Here is a 20,085-nt window from a genome sequence, read left to right as displayed (position 1 = left end):
ACATATATTATTTTTACATTCTTAGAGCAGTTAAAAGATAATTACAAGAAATGATATAAAAATGCTAGTGCTTCCATAAAAAAAACCTTATGGAGACAGATCTTAGGTGGTGTAATTGATATGGATTTGTCACTAGTAGTCCAAAAAACAGTCAAGAATCATCACAGTGGCAACTAGATTGCACATTTTTTTAAACTGTTGCATGCATCTTCACCCTCTTTAAGGTCTTTAAGGCTCATGCACATTAGATTTTCTTTGTATGTGAGCTGCTTTTCTTCTCCATACAGGTTATAAAAATGCAAAAGCAACTCAAAGCACCCCAAAGCAATTCAGAAACAGCTCAAAGCAATTCATAAATAGTTTGGAACAACTCTGTGAGCAACTAAATAATGAATCAAACAATTTGGATATAAGTCAAAGCAACTCATAAGCACCTGGCTGCAAACTTCATTTGACTTGCTTCTGAGTCTGATACCCATGTACATAATCGCTTATACTGTATTCTGTAGCCGTATAGAAAAAAAAGGGGATAGCTGGATCATAAGGCTCTGTTTGCTAGTTTACAAATATTTTGATGGGTAAACAAGTTTTACTATGCACATGCCTTTATCTTCAAATTTAGCCTATAGACTATTAAAGAGTTTCTCTTTAATATACAATAAATAAAGAATAACACATACACTATATGCTTATTGTTTGGTTGTTTTGTAATGCAAAGGATATATTAGTTCAGACATTTGTCATCATACCGTATTTGAGATCAAAAGACTCATTTCACACTTGTACATTTGTGGTACAGTCAAACATATAAAATAGACAGTAAAACAGTACAAAAAGAGAAGCATCAAGCAAGTGATAACTTCCGTGGGCTGTATTAATTATCATCTTCTTAAACAATATAAAATAGTAGTGCAACCTTTACTTCTATATTGCTTCAGTGTTTCTGTAATTAGGTACTGTATTAGGCATTGTATTATAGCTTTATATTTAACATGTCGCAGTGGATTTAAAGATAAATTCTATGTATGATTTCTATTGCAAAGTTACATTAGTCTAGCTTGGACCAATGTTATTGTGATTATCTCATACCTGAGTAATCGCTATGGAAGCTGCAAATTACTGTGTATTTGTCACTAATACCAAGATAGCAATGATCTATCATTATTCACAGCATCAGTGATAAAACTGAATGCTAACTTTTCACTCTGAGGAAAGCTTTAGCATCAAAGACCTTACCTTCATTTGTTTTAAAACCCAACTCCGTTCAAATTGTTTTAGCATTACACAGAGATGCATGGAGGTATAAAATCTCTAACAATTTTTTATTAATAATTTGCATCCCTATACACCCATGTCAGTGCAAGAAGTGAGGAGAAATCACTCCAGTGGGAACACAGACTGACAAAAAAAACCCTTTTTCCTTAGTTAAAAGGTGAAGGGCTAGAACCTATGTTAAGTTTTTATTACTGTCTCTGCCCTTTTTCTATTAAAGCCACCACCTAATTTCTTGTCCTGTTTTAAAAACATTTAGGTGAAATCTTCCCAAAAAGACATAGATAGAATGCGATTGCAGCAACTCCCTGCCTCCTGTTAACCAAACACCAGCATCTCATCCCCTTTATTCAATGTAATCCAGTTGGTAGGAATACAATTCTCAAATCTTATTTAGAATGTTAAATGTGTGCATAAAAAAAATAACCCCAGAAAACACTAAACAGCTCATCCACTCCCTCATCATATCACGACTCGATTACTGTAACTCCCTCCTTACTGGCCTGCCTCGCCGCTGGCTATCCCCGCTTCAGTCGATCCTGAATATGGCTGCCAGACTCATTCACCTTTCCAACCACTCCATTTCCGCCACCCCCCTCTGCCACTCCGTCCACTGGCTTTCGATTGCGCAACAGATCAAATTCAAAATCCTAACACTGACGTACAAAGCTGTCCACCATACTGCCCCAAATTACATCACTGACCTAATATCCAAGTACCACCCAGCATGCACACTCCGCTCCTCACAAGACATCCTTCTCTCTAGTTCCCTGGTCTCCTCCTCCCATGCCCGCCTTCAGGACTTCTCCAGGGTGTCACCCATCCTCTGCAACTCCCTGCCCCAACCCATCAGATTATCACCTACTCTCCTCTCCTTTAGGCGCACCCTGAAAACCCACCTCTTCAGGGAAGCCTACCCCAACCCGTGCTAACTTGCCAACCTCCTCCACTCTTCCTACCACCCCATCCCCCACAGCTATCTCCTCCTGTGCCACCATCCCCTCCCTCCTAGATTGTAAGCTAGATCGAAAGAGCAGGGCCCTCGATCCCCTCATGTTTTGCATTGTATTGTTGTTGTTCTGTCACATGTTCTGTCCCCCTTTGTAATGTACAGCGCTGAGTGAACTATTGGCGCTTTATAAATACTGTATAATAATAATAATAATAATGTCTATGCAATTTTTTTTTCATAGTTTTAGATACATAGGGAAAGATTAGGCCATCTGTCAAATTTTTATTGCTGTCTGTGTTCCCAATGGGGAGATTCACCATTCTGTTTGTACTGGTGACTACAGTCATCAGGGAAGATAATGAGGCAAAATCCAAACTTGTCCCCAGAACAAGAAATAAGGAGACATCTTCCATGGTGACGCCTGTTCCAAAGAAGGATGGGAATTTCCCTCATTTCTGGATATTTCGTCTAACTTCCTGTTGAGTCTTTGGGGCAGGAAGTGAAGGGAATCCCCGAGACAGGAAGTGCACTGTAATTTTCCCCGCTGATACACTAACAGCTAAAAACAAATTGACAGGAAATGTGTCTATTCTCTACTCTATCCAAAACTAAAAACAGGTTTGGCTATACATGCACCTTTAACTTTGACAGTACTTGGCAAAGATTTAAATATTGGTTGTTATTCTACAATACTGAATTTAGAACTGTATAATAGCTAAAGCACTTAATATTGGTAATATTTAATACTTACTGAATAGAGCTTTCAATCCGTGATACTGTCAGAAAGGCAGCTAGGTTTGCTGTGTAAGAAGAAATGACAATTAAGGCAAAAAGCCACCAAGCTCCCATCATCATTCGTGTTGCCAAAGTAGTGTATGGGACTTCTCCACCTATCAGAAAAAACATAGCATAATTTACTAGCAGAAAACAAGTCATACTTTAAATCAAAGTATTTAATCAAGTTAAAATTGCCACAAGTATTTAGGCTAATATATTACCAAAATGTGCCGCGCTCCACTTTTACCAATAGAATTCATAAATATGTGTGATTTCACTCAAATAATATATAAGTGCAACTTTACATAAATCTCCTATATAAATAACAAAAAATTGTCGATATATAATTCTTCACGATTCTTGTGTTCACTTTAATATTTATATTTAGTGCTTCTTAATCCACCTTCAGTGTCAAATTTCACTTCAAAACTTGTGCACCCCCACAGGTTGTGCTCTCACCTTAACCAATTCAATTCCGGGCAATTCTACACCTTCCTGCCCAGGCCAGTTTTCAGGTTTCAGCGCTCTCACACTTTGAATGACAATTGCGTGGTCATACAACATTGTACCCAAACTAAAATTTTATCATTTTCTTCACACAACTAGAGCTTTCTTTTGGTGGTATTTAATCATCGATGGGGTTTTTATTTTTTGCTAAATTAACAAAAAAAGACAAAAAATTTCTTTTATAAAAGTTTGCAAATAAATAATTGTTCTTCATAAATTTAGGCCGAGATGTATTCTGCTACATGTCTTTGGTGAAAATAACCCAAATTAGGATATATTATTTAGTCTGTAGGAAAGTTATAGAGTTCACAAACTATGGTATAGATCTGAATATTGATCAATCCTGAAGTACTGACAGCCAATTTAATTTCTTGAGTTCCAAGAATGTCAGAACAGTACAGATATCCCCCAAATGACCCCTTTTTGCAAAGTAGACAGTCCGAAGTATTTCATAAGAGGCATGGTGAGTTTTTTGAAGTTGTATTTTTTTTGTCATAATTTTTCGGAAAATGAAAAAAATTAGTTTCACTATTTTTTCTTTACATATTGTCACCAGTGCAGTACAGCATCATCATATAACTGGCATGGTGGTGATCAGGGACACTGACTAGTGACAGTATGAAAAAAAAAAAAAATATATATATATTTTTTATTTTTTTTATTATTTTTTATTACATTTTTTTTCTTTTTTTAAGATTTTTTTTTAATATTTCACTATGACCAAAGTAGTACAATGTTACCATAGTAACATTGTACTACTTTGGGGAAGTGATCAGTATTTTTTTTTTACACAATTTGCTTATAGCAAAGAATTACTTTGTTAAAAGCAAGCATTTACCTGAATGACATCGATTCATTCAGGGTTTTTTTTTTGTTTTGTTTTTTGTGCTTAGCTGTGATTTGGCCACAGCTAATCACATGACATGTGCATGTGATTAGCTGTGACCATTCACAGCTAGACACTAGTATACAATGGATGGCATGAATGAAGCCATCCATTGTATACAACTGTCATGTGACCTGCCATTCCGCCATAGGGCGGGTGGCAAATTGTTAAGTATATGTCCAAACCGTTAAGTGAGGTCATAAAAAGCCTGTGTCTCTTTAATTGGACCAAGTGTGGATGGGATGGTATCCAGCTGAATACAATCCCCTTTGCTGATCTAGTGACTCTCCTCCATCGGTGGGTATGTTAAGAGAATAACCAGATCATAGTGCTTTATCCTTAAACACTCATTTATTAGTATAAAGTAGAACACTCACATGATCAATATACAGAACCGCTTTGTGCAATAAATTGTCCCCTGAATTTTAGCAATGGTGATATCCTGCTTGTAGCCAGCTGGTGTCACTGTAGAACCATCGAGCATCGTGATGTCAAAGCCCTCCCCTACGCGTTATGCCAACGGGTCACGTGGTTTTATCAGGGGGAAATATTAATATTATTATTAGTAGTAGTATTTAAAAATGCTTTTCTCCCTGCTGAAGACTTAAAGCAAGATTTTAAAACAATTCTGGCACATATAATTCTCTGAAGAGCTGACAGAGCTTGTGGGAGTATAGCTAATTGAAGTTCTGTCAGATAGAGGAGGTCCAAGTTATTTAGGGCTTTATAAGCGAGTAGGCCAATTTTGAAAACCATAGTAGAGGTAGTTGCAGCAATCCAACCTGGAGGAAACAATCGTATGGACTAATTTTGACATATACTCTGCTGGAATCAGATGTTTTAGTCTTGTAATTTTCCTGTGGTGATTGAAGGAGGACCTGATAACAGCTAATGCCTATTGTTCAACTGATAGGTCAGTGTCTAGAATCATGTCCGGACTGTGCACATGGTCTGTGCCACAGCCTGTTGTTTTGTGTCAATGCTATTACAAAACAGAATAGGAAGAGACAAAACAAAAGGGTGATCCTCAAAAGTAAAACTGTACTATGATAAGTTAACAACACTTAAATAATCTAACACTGACCTTTAGCTGCTTTAGAATCTTCAGATTTATAAATTAGCAGGCAATGTTAACATTTTTCATTATTGCGTTATGAGTAGGACTAGCTGACTAGATGATGCAGCCAATCACAACACAGGTATGAATATAGCTGGCTTAGAAATGATATACAGATTGGCATAGACACAGCTACTAGAAAAGGAGGAGACTCAGGACAGGATGTAATGAGAGAAATTATGGATCTTGCAGAATTATTGTAGTTAAATTAAGATCAAATAAGCTGATTTTTACCTTGTGTGATTACCTTGACTACCTACATGCTTTTGTGAATGAGTGAAGGACCTTAAGGACACCATTATCAGTTCATAATGAAAAAGGAGGCAACTCAACTGCCCTTTATGGATAGGTTGGTTGCACATACAGTCTCTTATCCTGAAACCCCTAATTACTGATGGAAAGGAAGACAGGTTTTGGTAAGAAAAAAAGACTGGACACATGCATCTTGGGGATACAATTCCCCAGGCCTGGTGTGTTGGTTTGGTAGTGTCAAGATCTGGGAGGGAAAACATTTAAATTTGATCAACTTTTATTAAAAAGGGAATACATGAAAATGTAAACCTTCAACTACAGGTTCAGTCCTATGGTTGGGACTTTTATCTGTTACTATGCTGTAAGCATTGTGTATTCTAATCCTGATATCTTTTCTGTAGACTAAAGTTGTGGTCGAGTACGGGAGGTAATATTTTCTTTTCTGAAAGATCCAGAAATATTCCATCTATGTTCAGTTGACCCTTTGACCTGGTTATAAAAACATGGCTTGGTTAGTTGAGCATAAAGAAGTGCTTTTTAGCCGATATCCCAGCAGACGCATGTTTCCCATGATAGGGTCAATCATTTTTCTACAGACCTAGAGAATATTTCTAAATCACACATTTTGATCCCTATTTGGAGAAGTACATAATTAGACTTCAGGGAGACCCTAATGGATAACACTGACAGCGCCTGTTCTGCATGACTCATTTTGGTCTAAGAACACCAGGTTACCAACAATCAAAGATGTTTACAATTCAGGGTTATCAGGTACACTCAAGAAACACCAGAATGAAAGCAAAAAATATGGCCACTTGTTTTTTATATTATGTAAAATAGTTCACTTGCAAAATACCTTTATGAGTCATTTAATTCACAAATAATAATAAAACTACTGTAAATTAAAGCATTGGTCCCATCAAACCACTGCCCTTATGTCAAAGTACTGAGAAGTAAACTAGTGAACATTTGTCTAATCCACTGGATCATCATGAGAAATAGATCATGAGTCATAAGCAATCCCACTCATCTCTTGAAGTTATGAAGCACATCTAAAATATGCTCCCTTTATTGAGCTAAATCAATAGCTCTCCCAGTGATAGACATATCACTGTATTTCTTTGACTTGTCTTCAGCTGGTTCAGATAAATTTATTCTTACAGTGTTAAAAAAAAGAAAGCCTTCTACCTCCTCTGGTAAATTTCAGTCTTACTGTAAGTATTTGATTAATGATGCTAATCCTTGCAATTTCATTCAGTACTATGGAGGTATCTCAGCTTTCACACAAAATAAAAAAAAATTACAGATATGATCTCCAATATTTTTCATTTCTATTCATATAAACTACAATTTGTATTCAATGGTAGCAGGCAGAAAATGCATTCTTCATAATAATGGGCTACCTTAGCTCCACTTATTTATCAATATTTATCATGAAAATGGTTACTTTTCAGGCAACATGCAATACAGGTTGTTAACTCAAGAATCTTAGCAAAAGGAAAGGTAGATTATAACCTTTCATTACACAGTCTTGTTCATTACTGTAATGAATATTCACCAGGTATAAAATATGTAGCATCAATTTATTATAGCACAATACTTACTGTTCAGGAATTTGTGATAATCGATTTTTCATATGGCTTATAGCTTAATTTGATCCAAACATAGAAATGGCCAAAAATTAATTCATTAAGATTTAACAATGAGCTAAATTTGATCTAAATAATGCTAATTTAAACTTTAGCACAGTTGTAACTTCCACGAACAGTGGCTGTAACTTACTTTTTGGGTGGGAGAAATAGAATAAATGTCTTTACAAATGTGCCTACTTTATTACGGGAAATATTCACATGGCCTGGAATGGAATTCTTGCATTGCCAAGATGGTAAGTGACTAGAAGTATGTCTGCAGTGCTTTAAACTCTGTAGTCTGCTCAGCTTTGACTAATCCTGTTTTCATAAAATGGTCAACTTCACTGTCCGTTAACCTATATCTGACTGACTTATAAGCCATATTGCTCCACCTCACTTCGAGCCCAGTTCCAGCCAAAACATTTTTTTTTCATTTTGAAAGGGTCATGTCTACTGTCAAGTTTTTATCAAGACAGAGACAATAACAGACATACATAAACAGCACTTAAAAAGCATTTTAGTAGAGTTGAGGGGAGTTAAAAGATAGGTTCACCTTAAATTGTTTATAAAGGAAAAATTAAAAAACAAACAAACAAACATGTCTATACTAACCTGCTCTGTGTAATAGATTTTCACAGAGTGGCTCCCGATTCTCCTCTTCTTGGGTCCCCCCGGTGGCGCTCCTGGCTCCTCCTCCCTTGCTGGTGCCCCCAATAGGAAACCTATTCCCACAGGGGCACTCATGCAGGCTCATTCCCGAGTCCCGCTGCTGTGTCCATTGACAAGTACAGCAGACTTGGCTCTGCCCCCTGCTTCCTCATCACTGGAGCTGATTGATAGGAGCGAGAGCCATTGGCTCCAGCTGCTATAGGTCTGCCCAGGGAGGAGGGACAAAGCCAGAACAGCTGAAAGCTCTCATACATAGCACTGGGTCACAGTGGGGCTCAGGTATGTATAAGGTGGGGTTGAGGGGGGAGTCTGTGACACAGAAGGATTTTTAACTTAATGCATGGAATGCATTACAATAAAAAAAACCTTCAAGGCTTTAGAACCACTGTAAGGAACATGTTACTCGTTCCAGCACTTCCCCCCCCCCTCCCCCCACACCCCATGATCCCCTTCCCCCGTGACAGCAAGCAGAGGTTCCTCTCAGCCACAACTGCTGTAACATTTATCATAGGCATAGTTGAGCATTCATTCATTCATGGCTGTGTGGGGCTCAGCTTTTACAGCCATGTCATTCATTCGTTCACGGCTACGCGGGGCTCTGCTTGCACAGGCATGTTATGCATTCACTCTCCTCAGCTCTACTAAGATTAATAAACTGCAAGTCATGTCTGCTACTGTAGCAGATGGCTTGAGTGTGCTGATTAGTGTGCTTGGTGTCCATTGACATTTTCTCCAACTTTCTAACTGAGAGCCCTTATGAATGTAGGGGAAGAAAGCTGAAGGAAATGTCTACAGGAGCCTGACATTGTACCTTCAATCCACTGGTCATGGGTGCAATTCTTTGCAGACATCTTTGTAAAAAATAGTAAATGCATCTTTTTTTTCCTGTTCATTTAATTTTTTTTTTCTAAATGGTCAACTTAGTCTTTGAGACAGCCATACACTGATCAAAATTCAATTGGTTCAGCAGAGACTAGCTGAATTTTGATCAGTATGTGACTGCCTCCTCTAAACAGAAGTCAATTGTTTGAATGTCTTCTGTTGAAGGAACACATTGAAAACATTTTATCTATCAGTGACCTTAGCCAGTTGGGAATGCTGCTCTTAAAATACAATGTTTTAGTGTGGGGAATTCCTCCATCCACCTGATCTGTGTGGCCAGTGGGTTGAATGAAAATAAACTAACAGTGTATGGCCAGCTTTGGAATTTTGTCATTTCTTTACTCCATTAGAGAGATTTGCTATAACTTTCCCTGTGACACCCAGTGGCAGGGTTAAAACTAGAGTCTCTAGAACAGGAAGTGTGAGAAAATTCCACCAATGGAGACATAGAGGGCATCTAGATCTAAATAAACCTAAATAAAATTCTGAAGATAAAATCTTTCTACAGTCTAAAAAAAAAACAAAAAAATTATGGCTGGAGTTAGGCTTTAAATAAACAACAGGCTGGCATTTTTTATTTTACAGAAAATTCAAAGGAATAGTGTTTTATAATAAACAGAAAGTTGTAAGTGGGGATGATAGATAGTTAGACAGGAATTTGCACATGTATATCTACTGTATACATTTCTTAATAGACACTGTGACATGGTATATAATGTATATAAATGGTTCAGTTGTACATTCATATATTTGTAAATATAGCAATGGTAAAATGAAGATGTTCTAGCAGAAAAAGCATCACCAAATACATCCTAATATTTGGCATTGTGGCATTTCATGTCATGCAGACATGGATAAAATATCCGTGAGTCAAATAGCAAGTCCAGTTGTGAGTAAAAATCAATAAGAAGCCAGTATTAGCATCTCTCAATGTTTCCTATAAGATAGGAAATTTTTACTTTTTGAGTTCAAAGTGGAACATAATACTATGAACAGCTTGTGACTCAATATTACAATGCCTGCATTGGGGAGTGCACGCTATTTGACATGGCTAGTAATGTTTCTTGTACAATTATGTCTTTTCTCCCCATTTTAATAGATATTTTTGCTGCACTGTGTCTAGCAGGGCAGATCTCATTTTTGTTTAATATTCATTTGTTAGATCTGTGTGTGCAGCTTTATGGATTAAAAACATAATTTTTTTAATATAATAAAATCAGTTTGGTTATTTGTAAGGATACAAAAGCAGGACAATTTCTATTGCTTACCAGTAAATAGTAGCTTGTTGCCTCACTTTCTTCAATTGTGTTACTGCTTGTTACTGAGTGTGAGTTTTGGAAAGGGTAGTAGGAGCTATCAGTCTGGGGCAGACTGGCAGTGGAGGAGTGGATCAACCAGTGGAGGGCAGCGTGTCAGAACCAAAAGGTTTGAAGGAGGACAAAAGGGAGACGTCTGGCTGTAAGAGAGTGCCACTGACTTATAGGGTGACTCTAAATGCAAGAGACTTGGAAAATGCTGGTGAAAACTAAGAAGGGTCATCAGAGGAGAAATTAGTGTCAGGGATTTTGTTGAGCATGATAATGCTTCTTCAGTTCTCCAGATTGAACAAAAACATCAAGTTCAGAATGAGAAATGCCTGTTTGAAATGGAGTACAATGTTGTATTCCTAGAAACCAGATTACTAGAGGCAAGGTGATTTTTATATGCAGTATAGCCTTACATTTTATCCCTTTGCCTGGATGAAAAAAAGAATCCCTTTAGCGGGCTATATCTCCTGCATGAATTTTGAAGCTTAATTTTCAATTTTGCTTAGAGCCTACTGCTACCACGATGAAAAACGACATTTCTGTACTGTAAGAATGGATACTTTTTTCCAGAAGCTAAAAAAAGGTAGAGGCATTTAATCTAGAGAAAACTAAGCTGAAGTCCATAGTGGCCACCCTGCTGGGTATTGGGCTGTACAGTTATTTTACTTCTAATAATAAGTGATTTGAGAAGTGGTTATAAAATAAACATTCCACATTCACAATGCTACCTGCTGGCATTTATGCCTGTATCGTAAATACAGCCTTGCCTAAAACTGGAATATTCTTCAAACTGCTGCCAAATGCCTTCATTTAGATAGACAACACTATAGTTAGCTTATAAAAGTTTCACACAGCGAAAATTCAGTAGGGAATCTCATTACTACAAATAGCTATTCAAATAATTTGAGCAAAGTAAACTAGTCCCAAGCACATAAACGTATCCATTATTGGGAGTGCTTCGCTCCAGAGGAATGTAACACACTAAAATAATTTGTTAGCCAGCTATCAAACTAACAGTTTAAAAGGGAAATACTGTGTTAAAAATGTGTTTTTAATCTAGATATAATAAAACCAGATTAACAATAATTAATATTAAGATATACAACATTCATATACATTTTCCAACCTGGATCTGATTTACTAATTTATGAAGTGATGTGCGGTGCGGTATTCATTTCAGGCACTCTAATGTGTAAGGAAGAATCTCTTTTTTTTTCAATTATCTTGCAACCAGTTAGATGTTGAAAGTTAACTCTCTTCTAATCACTTTACTGTATCTCATCACACAGTTTTGCAAATAAGGCCTTAAAGTAAAAAAAAAAATAGCATGTTAAAAGATAACATTAAAACAATAATTTGCTGCAATATTTACTTTCAGTCTTAAACTGTATCCTGCAGCATTTCTTTTGTGAATCAAGATGCCCTGAGTCTTTTGGGTTGAATGATGGCCAGCATTATTCAACCCACTTCATCGAAACCCAGGACATTATTTATCTTCCTGTGACTAGTCATTGAATGAAGAAGCAGCACAATAATGAGCTCATCTCTCTGTCACTCTTCTTTCTCTTCCTATCAGCATGCTACTTCTCACCACATGAATGAATTAGCTCCTTGTCCTGCTTATTTTTCTCTGCTGTACAGGGACAGATTCCAGGTCAGTTTAGATTCTTATGTTACTTGTATTTTAAAAATAAAAATTACATTTAATGATTTGATAATGATGGACATTAACATCATCTTCAAGGTTAGACATGGCAAGTAGACGTGCAAAACAAAAAAATTTGTTTCATTTCAAAACTGAACACATTTTGCGTATTTGGAAAATTCGTTCAATTCGTTTTCGAGATTCGTTTCGGTAATTCGTATTCTAATTCAATTAAAAAACATATAGACCAAATTCAAAAATGTGTTCATATTCGAAAAGATTTCAATCGAATTCAATTTTTTTTTTAAATTAACGGGAATTGGGGGACCAGTCCTTAACCACAGTGCCAGTGATCCACATCTGTCACAGTACCCGTGATCCACATCTGTCAGTGCCAGTGACCAAAATCTGTTACAATGCCAGTGATCCACATCTGTGATCCACATCTGTCACAGTGCCAGTGATCCACATCTGTCACGGTGCCAGTGATCCATATCTGTCACAGTGCCAGTGATCCACATCTGTGACAGTGCCAGTGATCCACATCTGTGATCCACATCTGTCACAGTGCCAGTGATCCACATATGTGATCCACATCTGTTACAGTGCCAGTGATCCACATCTGTCACAGAACCCGTGACCCACATCTGTCACAGTGCCAGTGATCTACATCTGTCACAGTGCCCGTGATCCACATCTGTCACTGTATCCGTAATTCACATCTGTCATAGTACCCATGGTCCACATCTGTTACAGTGCCAGTGATCCACATCTGTCACAGTATACGTGAGCCATATCTGTCACAGTGCCAGTGATCTACATCTGTCATAGTACCCGAGATCCACATCTGTCACCATACCCATGATCCACATCTATCACCGTACCCGTGATCCACATCTGTTACCGTACCCGTGATCCACATCTGTCACCGTACCCGTGATCCACATCTGTCACAGTGCCAGTGATCCACATCTGTCACAGTACCCGTGATCAACATCTGTCACTGTGCCAGTGATCCATATCTGTCACAGTACCAGTGATCAACATCTGTCACACAGTATCAGTGATCCACATCTGTCACTGTGTACCAGTGGTCATCCACATCTGTACCAGTGATCCACATCTGTACCAGTGATCCACATCTGTCACAGTGTACCAGTGTAAAATTCACATCTGCACCACTGATCCACATCTGTTACAGAGTACCAGTGCTCATCTACTTCTGTACCAGTGATCAACACCTGTCATGGCCTACCAGGGTCAAACCCACATCTGAGGAAGAGGCAAGTCCTGGAAACGCGTCAGCCTATTGGATGACTACACTCCCTATTGCGGACTGTTACTCAGCGCGGTGTTGACCCAGCTGTTCTTTTATGATGTGCCTTGACTTTATTGTCATTTGTGAGTACAACACCTACTTTATTTCTTATCAAACATTTTTTATGGTAATGCACTAGGCCTGTGCGCCCTCTGTTTGTTCTTTCCTCATTCAGTATATTTGGATTCCCCCGGTCTATTTGAGGGCAGCAAGGTGTGCATGTTCCAGGACATTCTTAATGTGGTTGTAGCCTGCATCGAGTCCATCCCCAAGCACAGGACCATTTGTGTTTGCTGGTCAAATCCACATCTGTCACAGTTTACTAGTGCTCAATATCTGTCACAGTGTACCAGTGTCAAATCAACATCTGTACCAGTGATAAACATCTGTACCAGTGAACATCAAAATGTCTAAAAAAATTATACACTGGCGAGGAGGCTTTCCAGATACTGAGTATGACAGACGAGAGCAGCAGGGAACTTTCTTTCTTAGACTCAGATTCTGAGTATGAGCCAATTGAAAGCAGTGGGTCAGCAAAGGATTCTGAGGAGGAGAGAGTCCAAACAAAGAGGTTCAGGAGATCTGAGGAGGAGCAGGCACCCACCAGTAGCATAGTGGTGAGTACAAGCAGTGCAGCACTCCTAGAAAATAGGCAGGCATCCAAGGATAATTCCATTGTCCTGGTGCTCCAGGGCCTTCAAAATTGTGATAGGTAGTCAGGAAATTAGATGTGTAATTTATGCCTCCAGAACGCCTACTTGGATGTTGGGCCTCTGTATGTGGCCAGGCTGTGGAAAAGTCTTAAACATGTGGTATCCCCATACTCAGGAGGAACAGCACAATGTGTTTTGGGGTGAAGCTGCAAGTATGCAGATGCTGTGTGAGAGGAATAACCTGTTAATATAACAGTTGTGTGAAAAAAAACACATTTTATTTACTTTCTTCATTTTCCAAAGAAATGTGGGAAAAAAATTACAGGTTTAAAAAACTCACCATGCATCTTACTAATACCTTGGAATGTCTACTTTCCAAAAGGGGTCATTTGGTGTGTACTCTCCTGGCTTGTTAGTGTCCAAGAAATTAGATAGGCCGTCAGTACATCAGGTTTGATCAAGTGTGATCAATTTTCAATGATTGGTACCATAGCTTATAGACTCTATAACTTCCACACAGACCGAATAACAAACAGTGATTGGGATTATTTTTACGAAAGCAATGTAGCAGTATACATTTTGGCCCAAATGTATGAAGAAAAATTACTTTGTAAAATTTTATAACAGAAATGAAGAAAAAATGCATTTTAAAAAAAAAAATTCAGTCTTTTTTAATTTACAGCGCGAAAAAGAAAAAATCCAGTGCTAATTAAATACCACAAAATTCAAGCTCTATTTGTGTGAAAAAAAGGACAACATTTTCATTTGGGTACAGTGTTGCATGACTGGGTAATTATCATTCAAAGTGTGAGAGCGTTGAAAGCTGAAAATTGGTCTGGGTAGGAAGGGGGTAAAAGTGCCTGGTATTGAGGTGGTTAAAGCAGAACTTCCCTTTTTGGATGGCACTACGCTTTAAATTTTTTTTTTTAATGTTTGTTTGATTTTGTTTTCAATTTTGTTTTTGAATTTGTTTTTGAATTTCATTTCGTTATTTTGGATTTGTATAAATTCCTTATTTTTGTAATTCTTTATTTGATACATCTGAATCTCTGAATAACAAAAAATTTGGTCCGAAATGCGATTCGGAACGAAAGGAACCGCACATGTCTAATGGCAAGTCTAACCTGGAATTTGAACTTTAAGCACTGCATTCTGAATTGTGGGGACCGCCAACTAGAGACTTCCTAGATATGCAAAATTATTTGATAATTTTATAGTTGTTCTAGGAGCACTCCAGTGCCATCTTCAACAGAGTCTGTAATTTCTGATTCAGAATCCCTAGTCGGCAGAAGCTGTCTTTTGGTCATTACAGTCACCTTGAGTGGACTCAGATATACAAATGGTTATTTCAAACCTTATTAATGTAGGTATTAAAGAAGAGAAAAGGGCAGACTTTAGGGTTCCCCAACAATGCTACATAGATTATTATAAAATTTATTTTTATTTATTTTTATTGGTAATATATTAAAGTCTTCTTGCTCTAAATCACATTTTGCTATATTGCCTCAATTTTGTGTTAATCCCTACTCAGCATGTATTAGCTATCTATGTAATAGTCCTTTCTGTTATATAAACAAATGACTAATTAAATCATTAGGAAGGTGTCATATTTGCTAATGGGTTTTGGAATGCAGATGTTTCTTAATGCATTTCTCAACTGTATACTTTGCTATTTCTGGAGCACTAATGGGGCTATTTTTAAGATAGACATAAAAAAGGAAGATTGTACAAATATAATATACATGCGCATGTTTCATTAGTATAAACAATTTAATACATCATTGATTACATACTTAAATAGCTATGAGGCTTTCTAGAGCTACACAACAGCCCCAGGGTGAGTGTAGGGACACAAGGGGAAAGAGATCCAGGCACTCAAGGCCGTCTGCAGACCCATGTGGTAATACATACAATACAAAAATAATGTGGTATATGTATTATTAAATTATAACAGTAAATTAGCTACAAGAAGTACATTCTTGATGTATATGGGACACTAATGAAACATCTAGGGAACAGCTGATTGGTATTCCCTTCAAGGGATGTCATTTCTTTGGATTAACTGTTGACACTGTCGGTAGCAAGATCTTGGACAAGCATAGTTTACTCCTACAAGAGATCAGTGGAAAGGTCAAGGGCCCCTTTCCTCTTCCTATTCCTATGCATCTAATGCCTGCTCAGACCATAGGTGCAAAAGCCTTAGATCTGATAACGCTTCTGATAATCCTTTGCATAAAGGTGAACCCTCAGTTCAGAACTGGATGGGTCCTCGGGTGTTGGGCCTCCTTGGGTTTTTTTGATGCTCATGATACCCCCTTTATTTTACAAGCCAATTACTCAGAGACAGTATCTATTTCAACTGCCCTGAAGCATATTTCCTGTGCAGCAACACATAGCTGTGCATTTATTCAGGCATCAGTGGGTTCCCTGCCATCTGGGACCCCTTGCTTCTTCCCATTTAGTGGGGCACTTGGGGGCTTGCAGTTTTTACTTCACCTCTCCTTCTGTTATTGACCTTTGTTCTTTTCTAGTCTTTCTTTTGGTATCTAGGAGTCTGGACATGAGTTGAGATGTGTAAGTGGTCCCTATGGACCTAATGGTCCCTGATATGCACCAATTGTCTCTTAAATTCTATGGGGTGGTTCCTTTCCCCTATCATTGGAGAAGTCCTGTTTCAGGACTGTGCTCATATCTGTGCATGAAGTCTGGTTCCCAGGAGTATTTGGAGCAGCAGAGCTGGGAACTGTTAGACATCACCTTGGTGCTGTTCAATCTTCACACATGGGAAAGCTTAGAAATTATCCATGTGACAGGGTGAGTGACCTGCTAACTACACTTGAATACATTGAAGATGTAACTCTCAACTAAATGGTGCCTAGAAGGACTGTTTTTGCCTTATGGGCTTCTCCATCCTGTAGTCTGCATTCAAGGGAATAAAATTTGAGTACTTATGTGTGTTTTATCTTCTACATGGCAGGAAGAAACCATCACTGGAGGGCTTGGTGTTCCCTTAGATCAGGGGTCTCCAAACTTTCTAAACAAAGAGCTGGTTTACTATCCTTCAGAATTTAGGAGGGCAGGAGTGGCCAGTGGGAGTAGAAAATGTCCCAGCATCAGTAGGAGTAAAAAAAATGACATAGTGCTTGTAGTCAGTGGAAGGAGGAATAGTGTCCAGTCATTGGTATTAGTTGGAGGAACAGTTCCCCATCATTGATATTAGTGTGAGTAATATTGCCCCATCATTGGTGTCAGTGGGATGAATAGTGTCCCATCATTGGTGACAGTAGGAGGAATAGTGCTCCATCATTGGTGTCAGGGGGAGGAATAGTGCCCCATCATTGGTATTAGTGGGAAGAATAGTGCCCCATAATTGGTGTCAGGGGGAGGAATAGTGCCCCATCATTGGTGTCAGGGAAAGGAATAGTGCCCCCCATCATTGGTGTCAAGAGGAGGAATAGTGACCCATCATTGGTGTCAGGGGGAGGAATAATGCCCCATCACCGGTGTCAGGGGGAGAAATAGTGCCCCATCATTAGTGTCAGTGGGATGAATAGTGCCCCATCATTGGTATCAGAGAAAGGGATAGTGCCCCATCTTTGGTTTTAGTTGGAGGAATAGTGCCCCATCCTTGGTAATAGTTGAAGGAATAGTACCCCATCCTTGGTATTAGTGGGGGAAATAGTCCCCTAACATTGGTATGACAGTGGGAAGACTAGTGCCCCATCCTTGGTATTAGTTGGAGGAATAGTACCTAATTGTTTATATCAGTGGGAGGAATTGTGCACCATCATTGATGCCAGTGGAAGGAAAAATGCCCCATAGTTGGTACCAGTGGAAGAAATGGTGCCTCCTCGTTGGTATCAGTGGGAGGAATAGTATTCCAAGCGCTGGATAGAGGCAAGCAAAGGGCCGCATTTGACCATGGGCTGCAGTATGGAGACCACTGCCTTAGATTAGTAGTAGACAGCTGAAGCTGCAAACCTACTGCACACACACGACATGGGAGTTAGCATACATTCGTGGATCCTCTAGCGTTCTCATTAATTTTCAGCCTCTATGAGAAATTCTTTGAAATATCTTCCCTGTGCTTGATCTTAATCATGTGATCAGTAGACAACTTGTAATACCATATCTTGAATCAGAACACAGCTGCTGCAGGGGGTTCTCCCTGTAAGGTTCTAGTGAGATCACTGGATGTCCATATGGATAAGTATGCTCGTCCTACTGTTTTTTTGTCTTGCAGTGACATTATTGGGTGACTTTCTTCCTGCTTGTGTATTTTGGTGGTATTACTTTTTACTCCCTTTTTCCCCTTTATTTGTCAGTCTCTCTGACTTAAGGTGGTCCCATTGAGGTTGTTTCCAACTTCTTAGGTCCTTAACAATCCCCTTGGGGTATTATAGTATTATGCTAGATAGTTCTCTATCTTGATTATTTATTAAAATATTAGATAGCTGCCCTCTTTCTCTGCAAAACAACATAAATATACTAATAACAGTGGAAAGATGATTTTTTTGTTCTTGTTTTGGATAGAAAGTAAAAAGGTTAGAACCTGTTGTTTTTATTGCTTTTTGTGTTCCCAAAGAGGATATTCACCCACTTTATTTGTTGTGATAATCAAAGAAAAATGTTGCAATTGGGAAATCTGATTTGGTGATGCCTATCTAAGAGGGATTATCTCCTTCTTTAGAAAAGATCTCTTACTTCCAACCATGTCTTAGTGACAGGAAGTGAAGGGAATTGAGAGACAGCAAAGTACAAATAAACAATAATAAAAAAGGGTGTTAACTATTTTCTAACCTTGTAAACTGTTGTAAAGCAATTTTTTAAATTAAAATAATAAACATAGTATACTTACCCTCTCTGTGTAATAGTATTGCACAGAGTGGCCCCCCACTGGTGCTGTCCACTCCTCCTCTTCTCCAAGTTTCCCATAGAAAGTTGCTTGCTATGGGGGCACTTGTGCAGGCTCACTCCTGAGCTGGGCTGTGTGTGGCTATAGACACATGAAGTGTAGCTCAGCACCCCTCAACCCTTTTTCATAGGTTTTGACTGACATCAGCAGGAGCAAATTACTCCCACTGCTGTTTAGTCTCCTGTGAGAAGAGAGGGGAGATGAGCTGCTACAGAAGGGCACAGTGTTAGATCAAGCTCAGGCTTAGGCAAGTGTTTAATGGGGGGGCTGGGGAAAGATATTTCTTGGAAAAATGTTGCCCCCACATGATCCACATGCCTCAAGTTACTTAATTTTGTGACCTCCCATTCTGAAATCTGAACTAAAGTGATTGAAAAGTAAAGGTTTTTTTTTCTACCTTAATGCAGAGAATACATGAAGGTAAAAATACCCTTTTCCTTTTTATTCCAGATTTCAGAATGGGAGGTCACAAAATGAAGTGCCTTGAAGAAATGTGGATCAGGTCTACTTTAAGTCCCCATTTATTATTATTATACAGGATTTATATAGCGCCAACAGTTTGCTCAGCGCTTTACAATATTTTGGGAGACAGTACAGTAACAATACAGTTCAATACAAGAGGGATTTGAGGGCCCTGCTCCTTGGAGCTTACAATCTAGTAGGGAGGGGGTAGTGGTACAAAAGGTAATAACTGTGGGGGATGGAGTGGTTGGGAGAGTAGAGGATTCCAGTATTAGCTTAGGGCGGGGTAGGCTTCCCTGAAGAGATAGGTTTTCAGAGTGCGCCTAAAAGTGAGCAGAGTAGGCGATAGTCTGATAGATTGGGGTAGGGAGTTCCAGAGGATGGGGGAAGCCCTGGAGAAGTCCTGGAGATAAGCATGGGAAGAGGAGACAAGGGAGCTAGAGAGTAGAACGTCTTGTGAGGAGCGGAGAGTACGGTTAGGGTGATATTTGGAGACAAGATCGGTGATATAGTTTGGGGCAGTGTTATGAACGGCTTTGTACGTCAGTGTTAGTGTTCTGAATTTTATCCGTTGGGCAATTGGAAGTCAGTGGAGGGATTGGCAGAGGGGTGGCAGATACAGAACGGTTAGTAAGGTGGATGAGTCTGGCAGCAGCATTCATGATAGTTTGAAGTGGGGATAGCCTGCGATAAGGTAGGCCAATAAGGAGGGAGTTACAGTAGTCGAGGCGTGATATAATAAGGGAGTGAATGAGTTGCTTAGTGGTTTCCGCGGTTAGAAACGGTCGTATCTTGGAGATGTTGCGGAGGTGAAGTCTACACGAGCTTGTCAGTGATTGG

At 38.8% G+C, this 20,085-nt stretch overlaps 1 protein-coding gene across 2 annotated transcripts in view; it reads right to left on the bottom strand.

Moving 5' to 3' along the window:
- GRID2 (glutamate ionotropic receptor delta type subunit 2) overlaps positions 1-20,085 on the bottom strand; it is a 1,339,544-nt gene that overhangs the window by 206,680 nt on the left and 1,112,779 nt on the right. For both annotated transcript variants that reach the window (XR_016308769.1, XM_089663824.1), the window contains exon 12: positions 2,976-3,114. Coding sequence is in view for 1 of the 2 variants with exons in the window: in XM_089663824.1 (XP_089519950.1) it covers positions 2,976-3,114 (139 nt within the window). In the remaining variant the exon portion in view is untranslated. The remainder of the gene's footprint in view (positions 1-2,975; positions 3,115-20,085) is intronic.

Source organism: Staurois parvus, unplaced genomic scaffold (genome assembly GCF_062004578.1).
Source record: "Staurois parvus isolate SC_StPar_1 unplaced genomic scaffold, SC_StPar_1.0 ptg000044l, whole genome shotgun sequence".
Classification (NCBI taxonomy): Eukaryota; Metazoa; Chordata; class Amphibia; order Anura; family Ranidae; genus Staurois; species Staurois parvus.
Note: the sequence above shows the minus strand (reverse complement) of the source record. Positions and strands in the feature narration are given on the sequence as shown.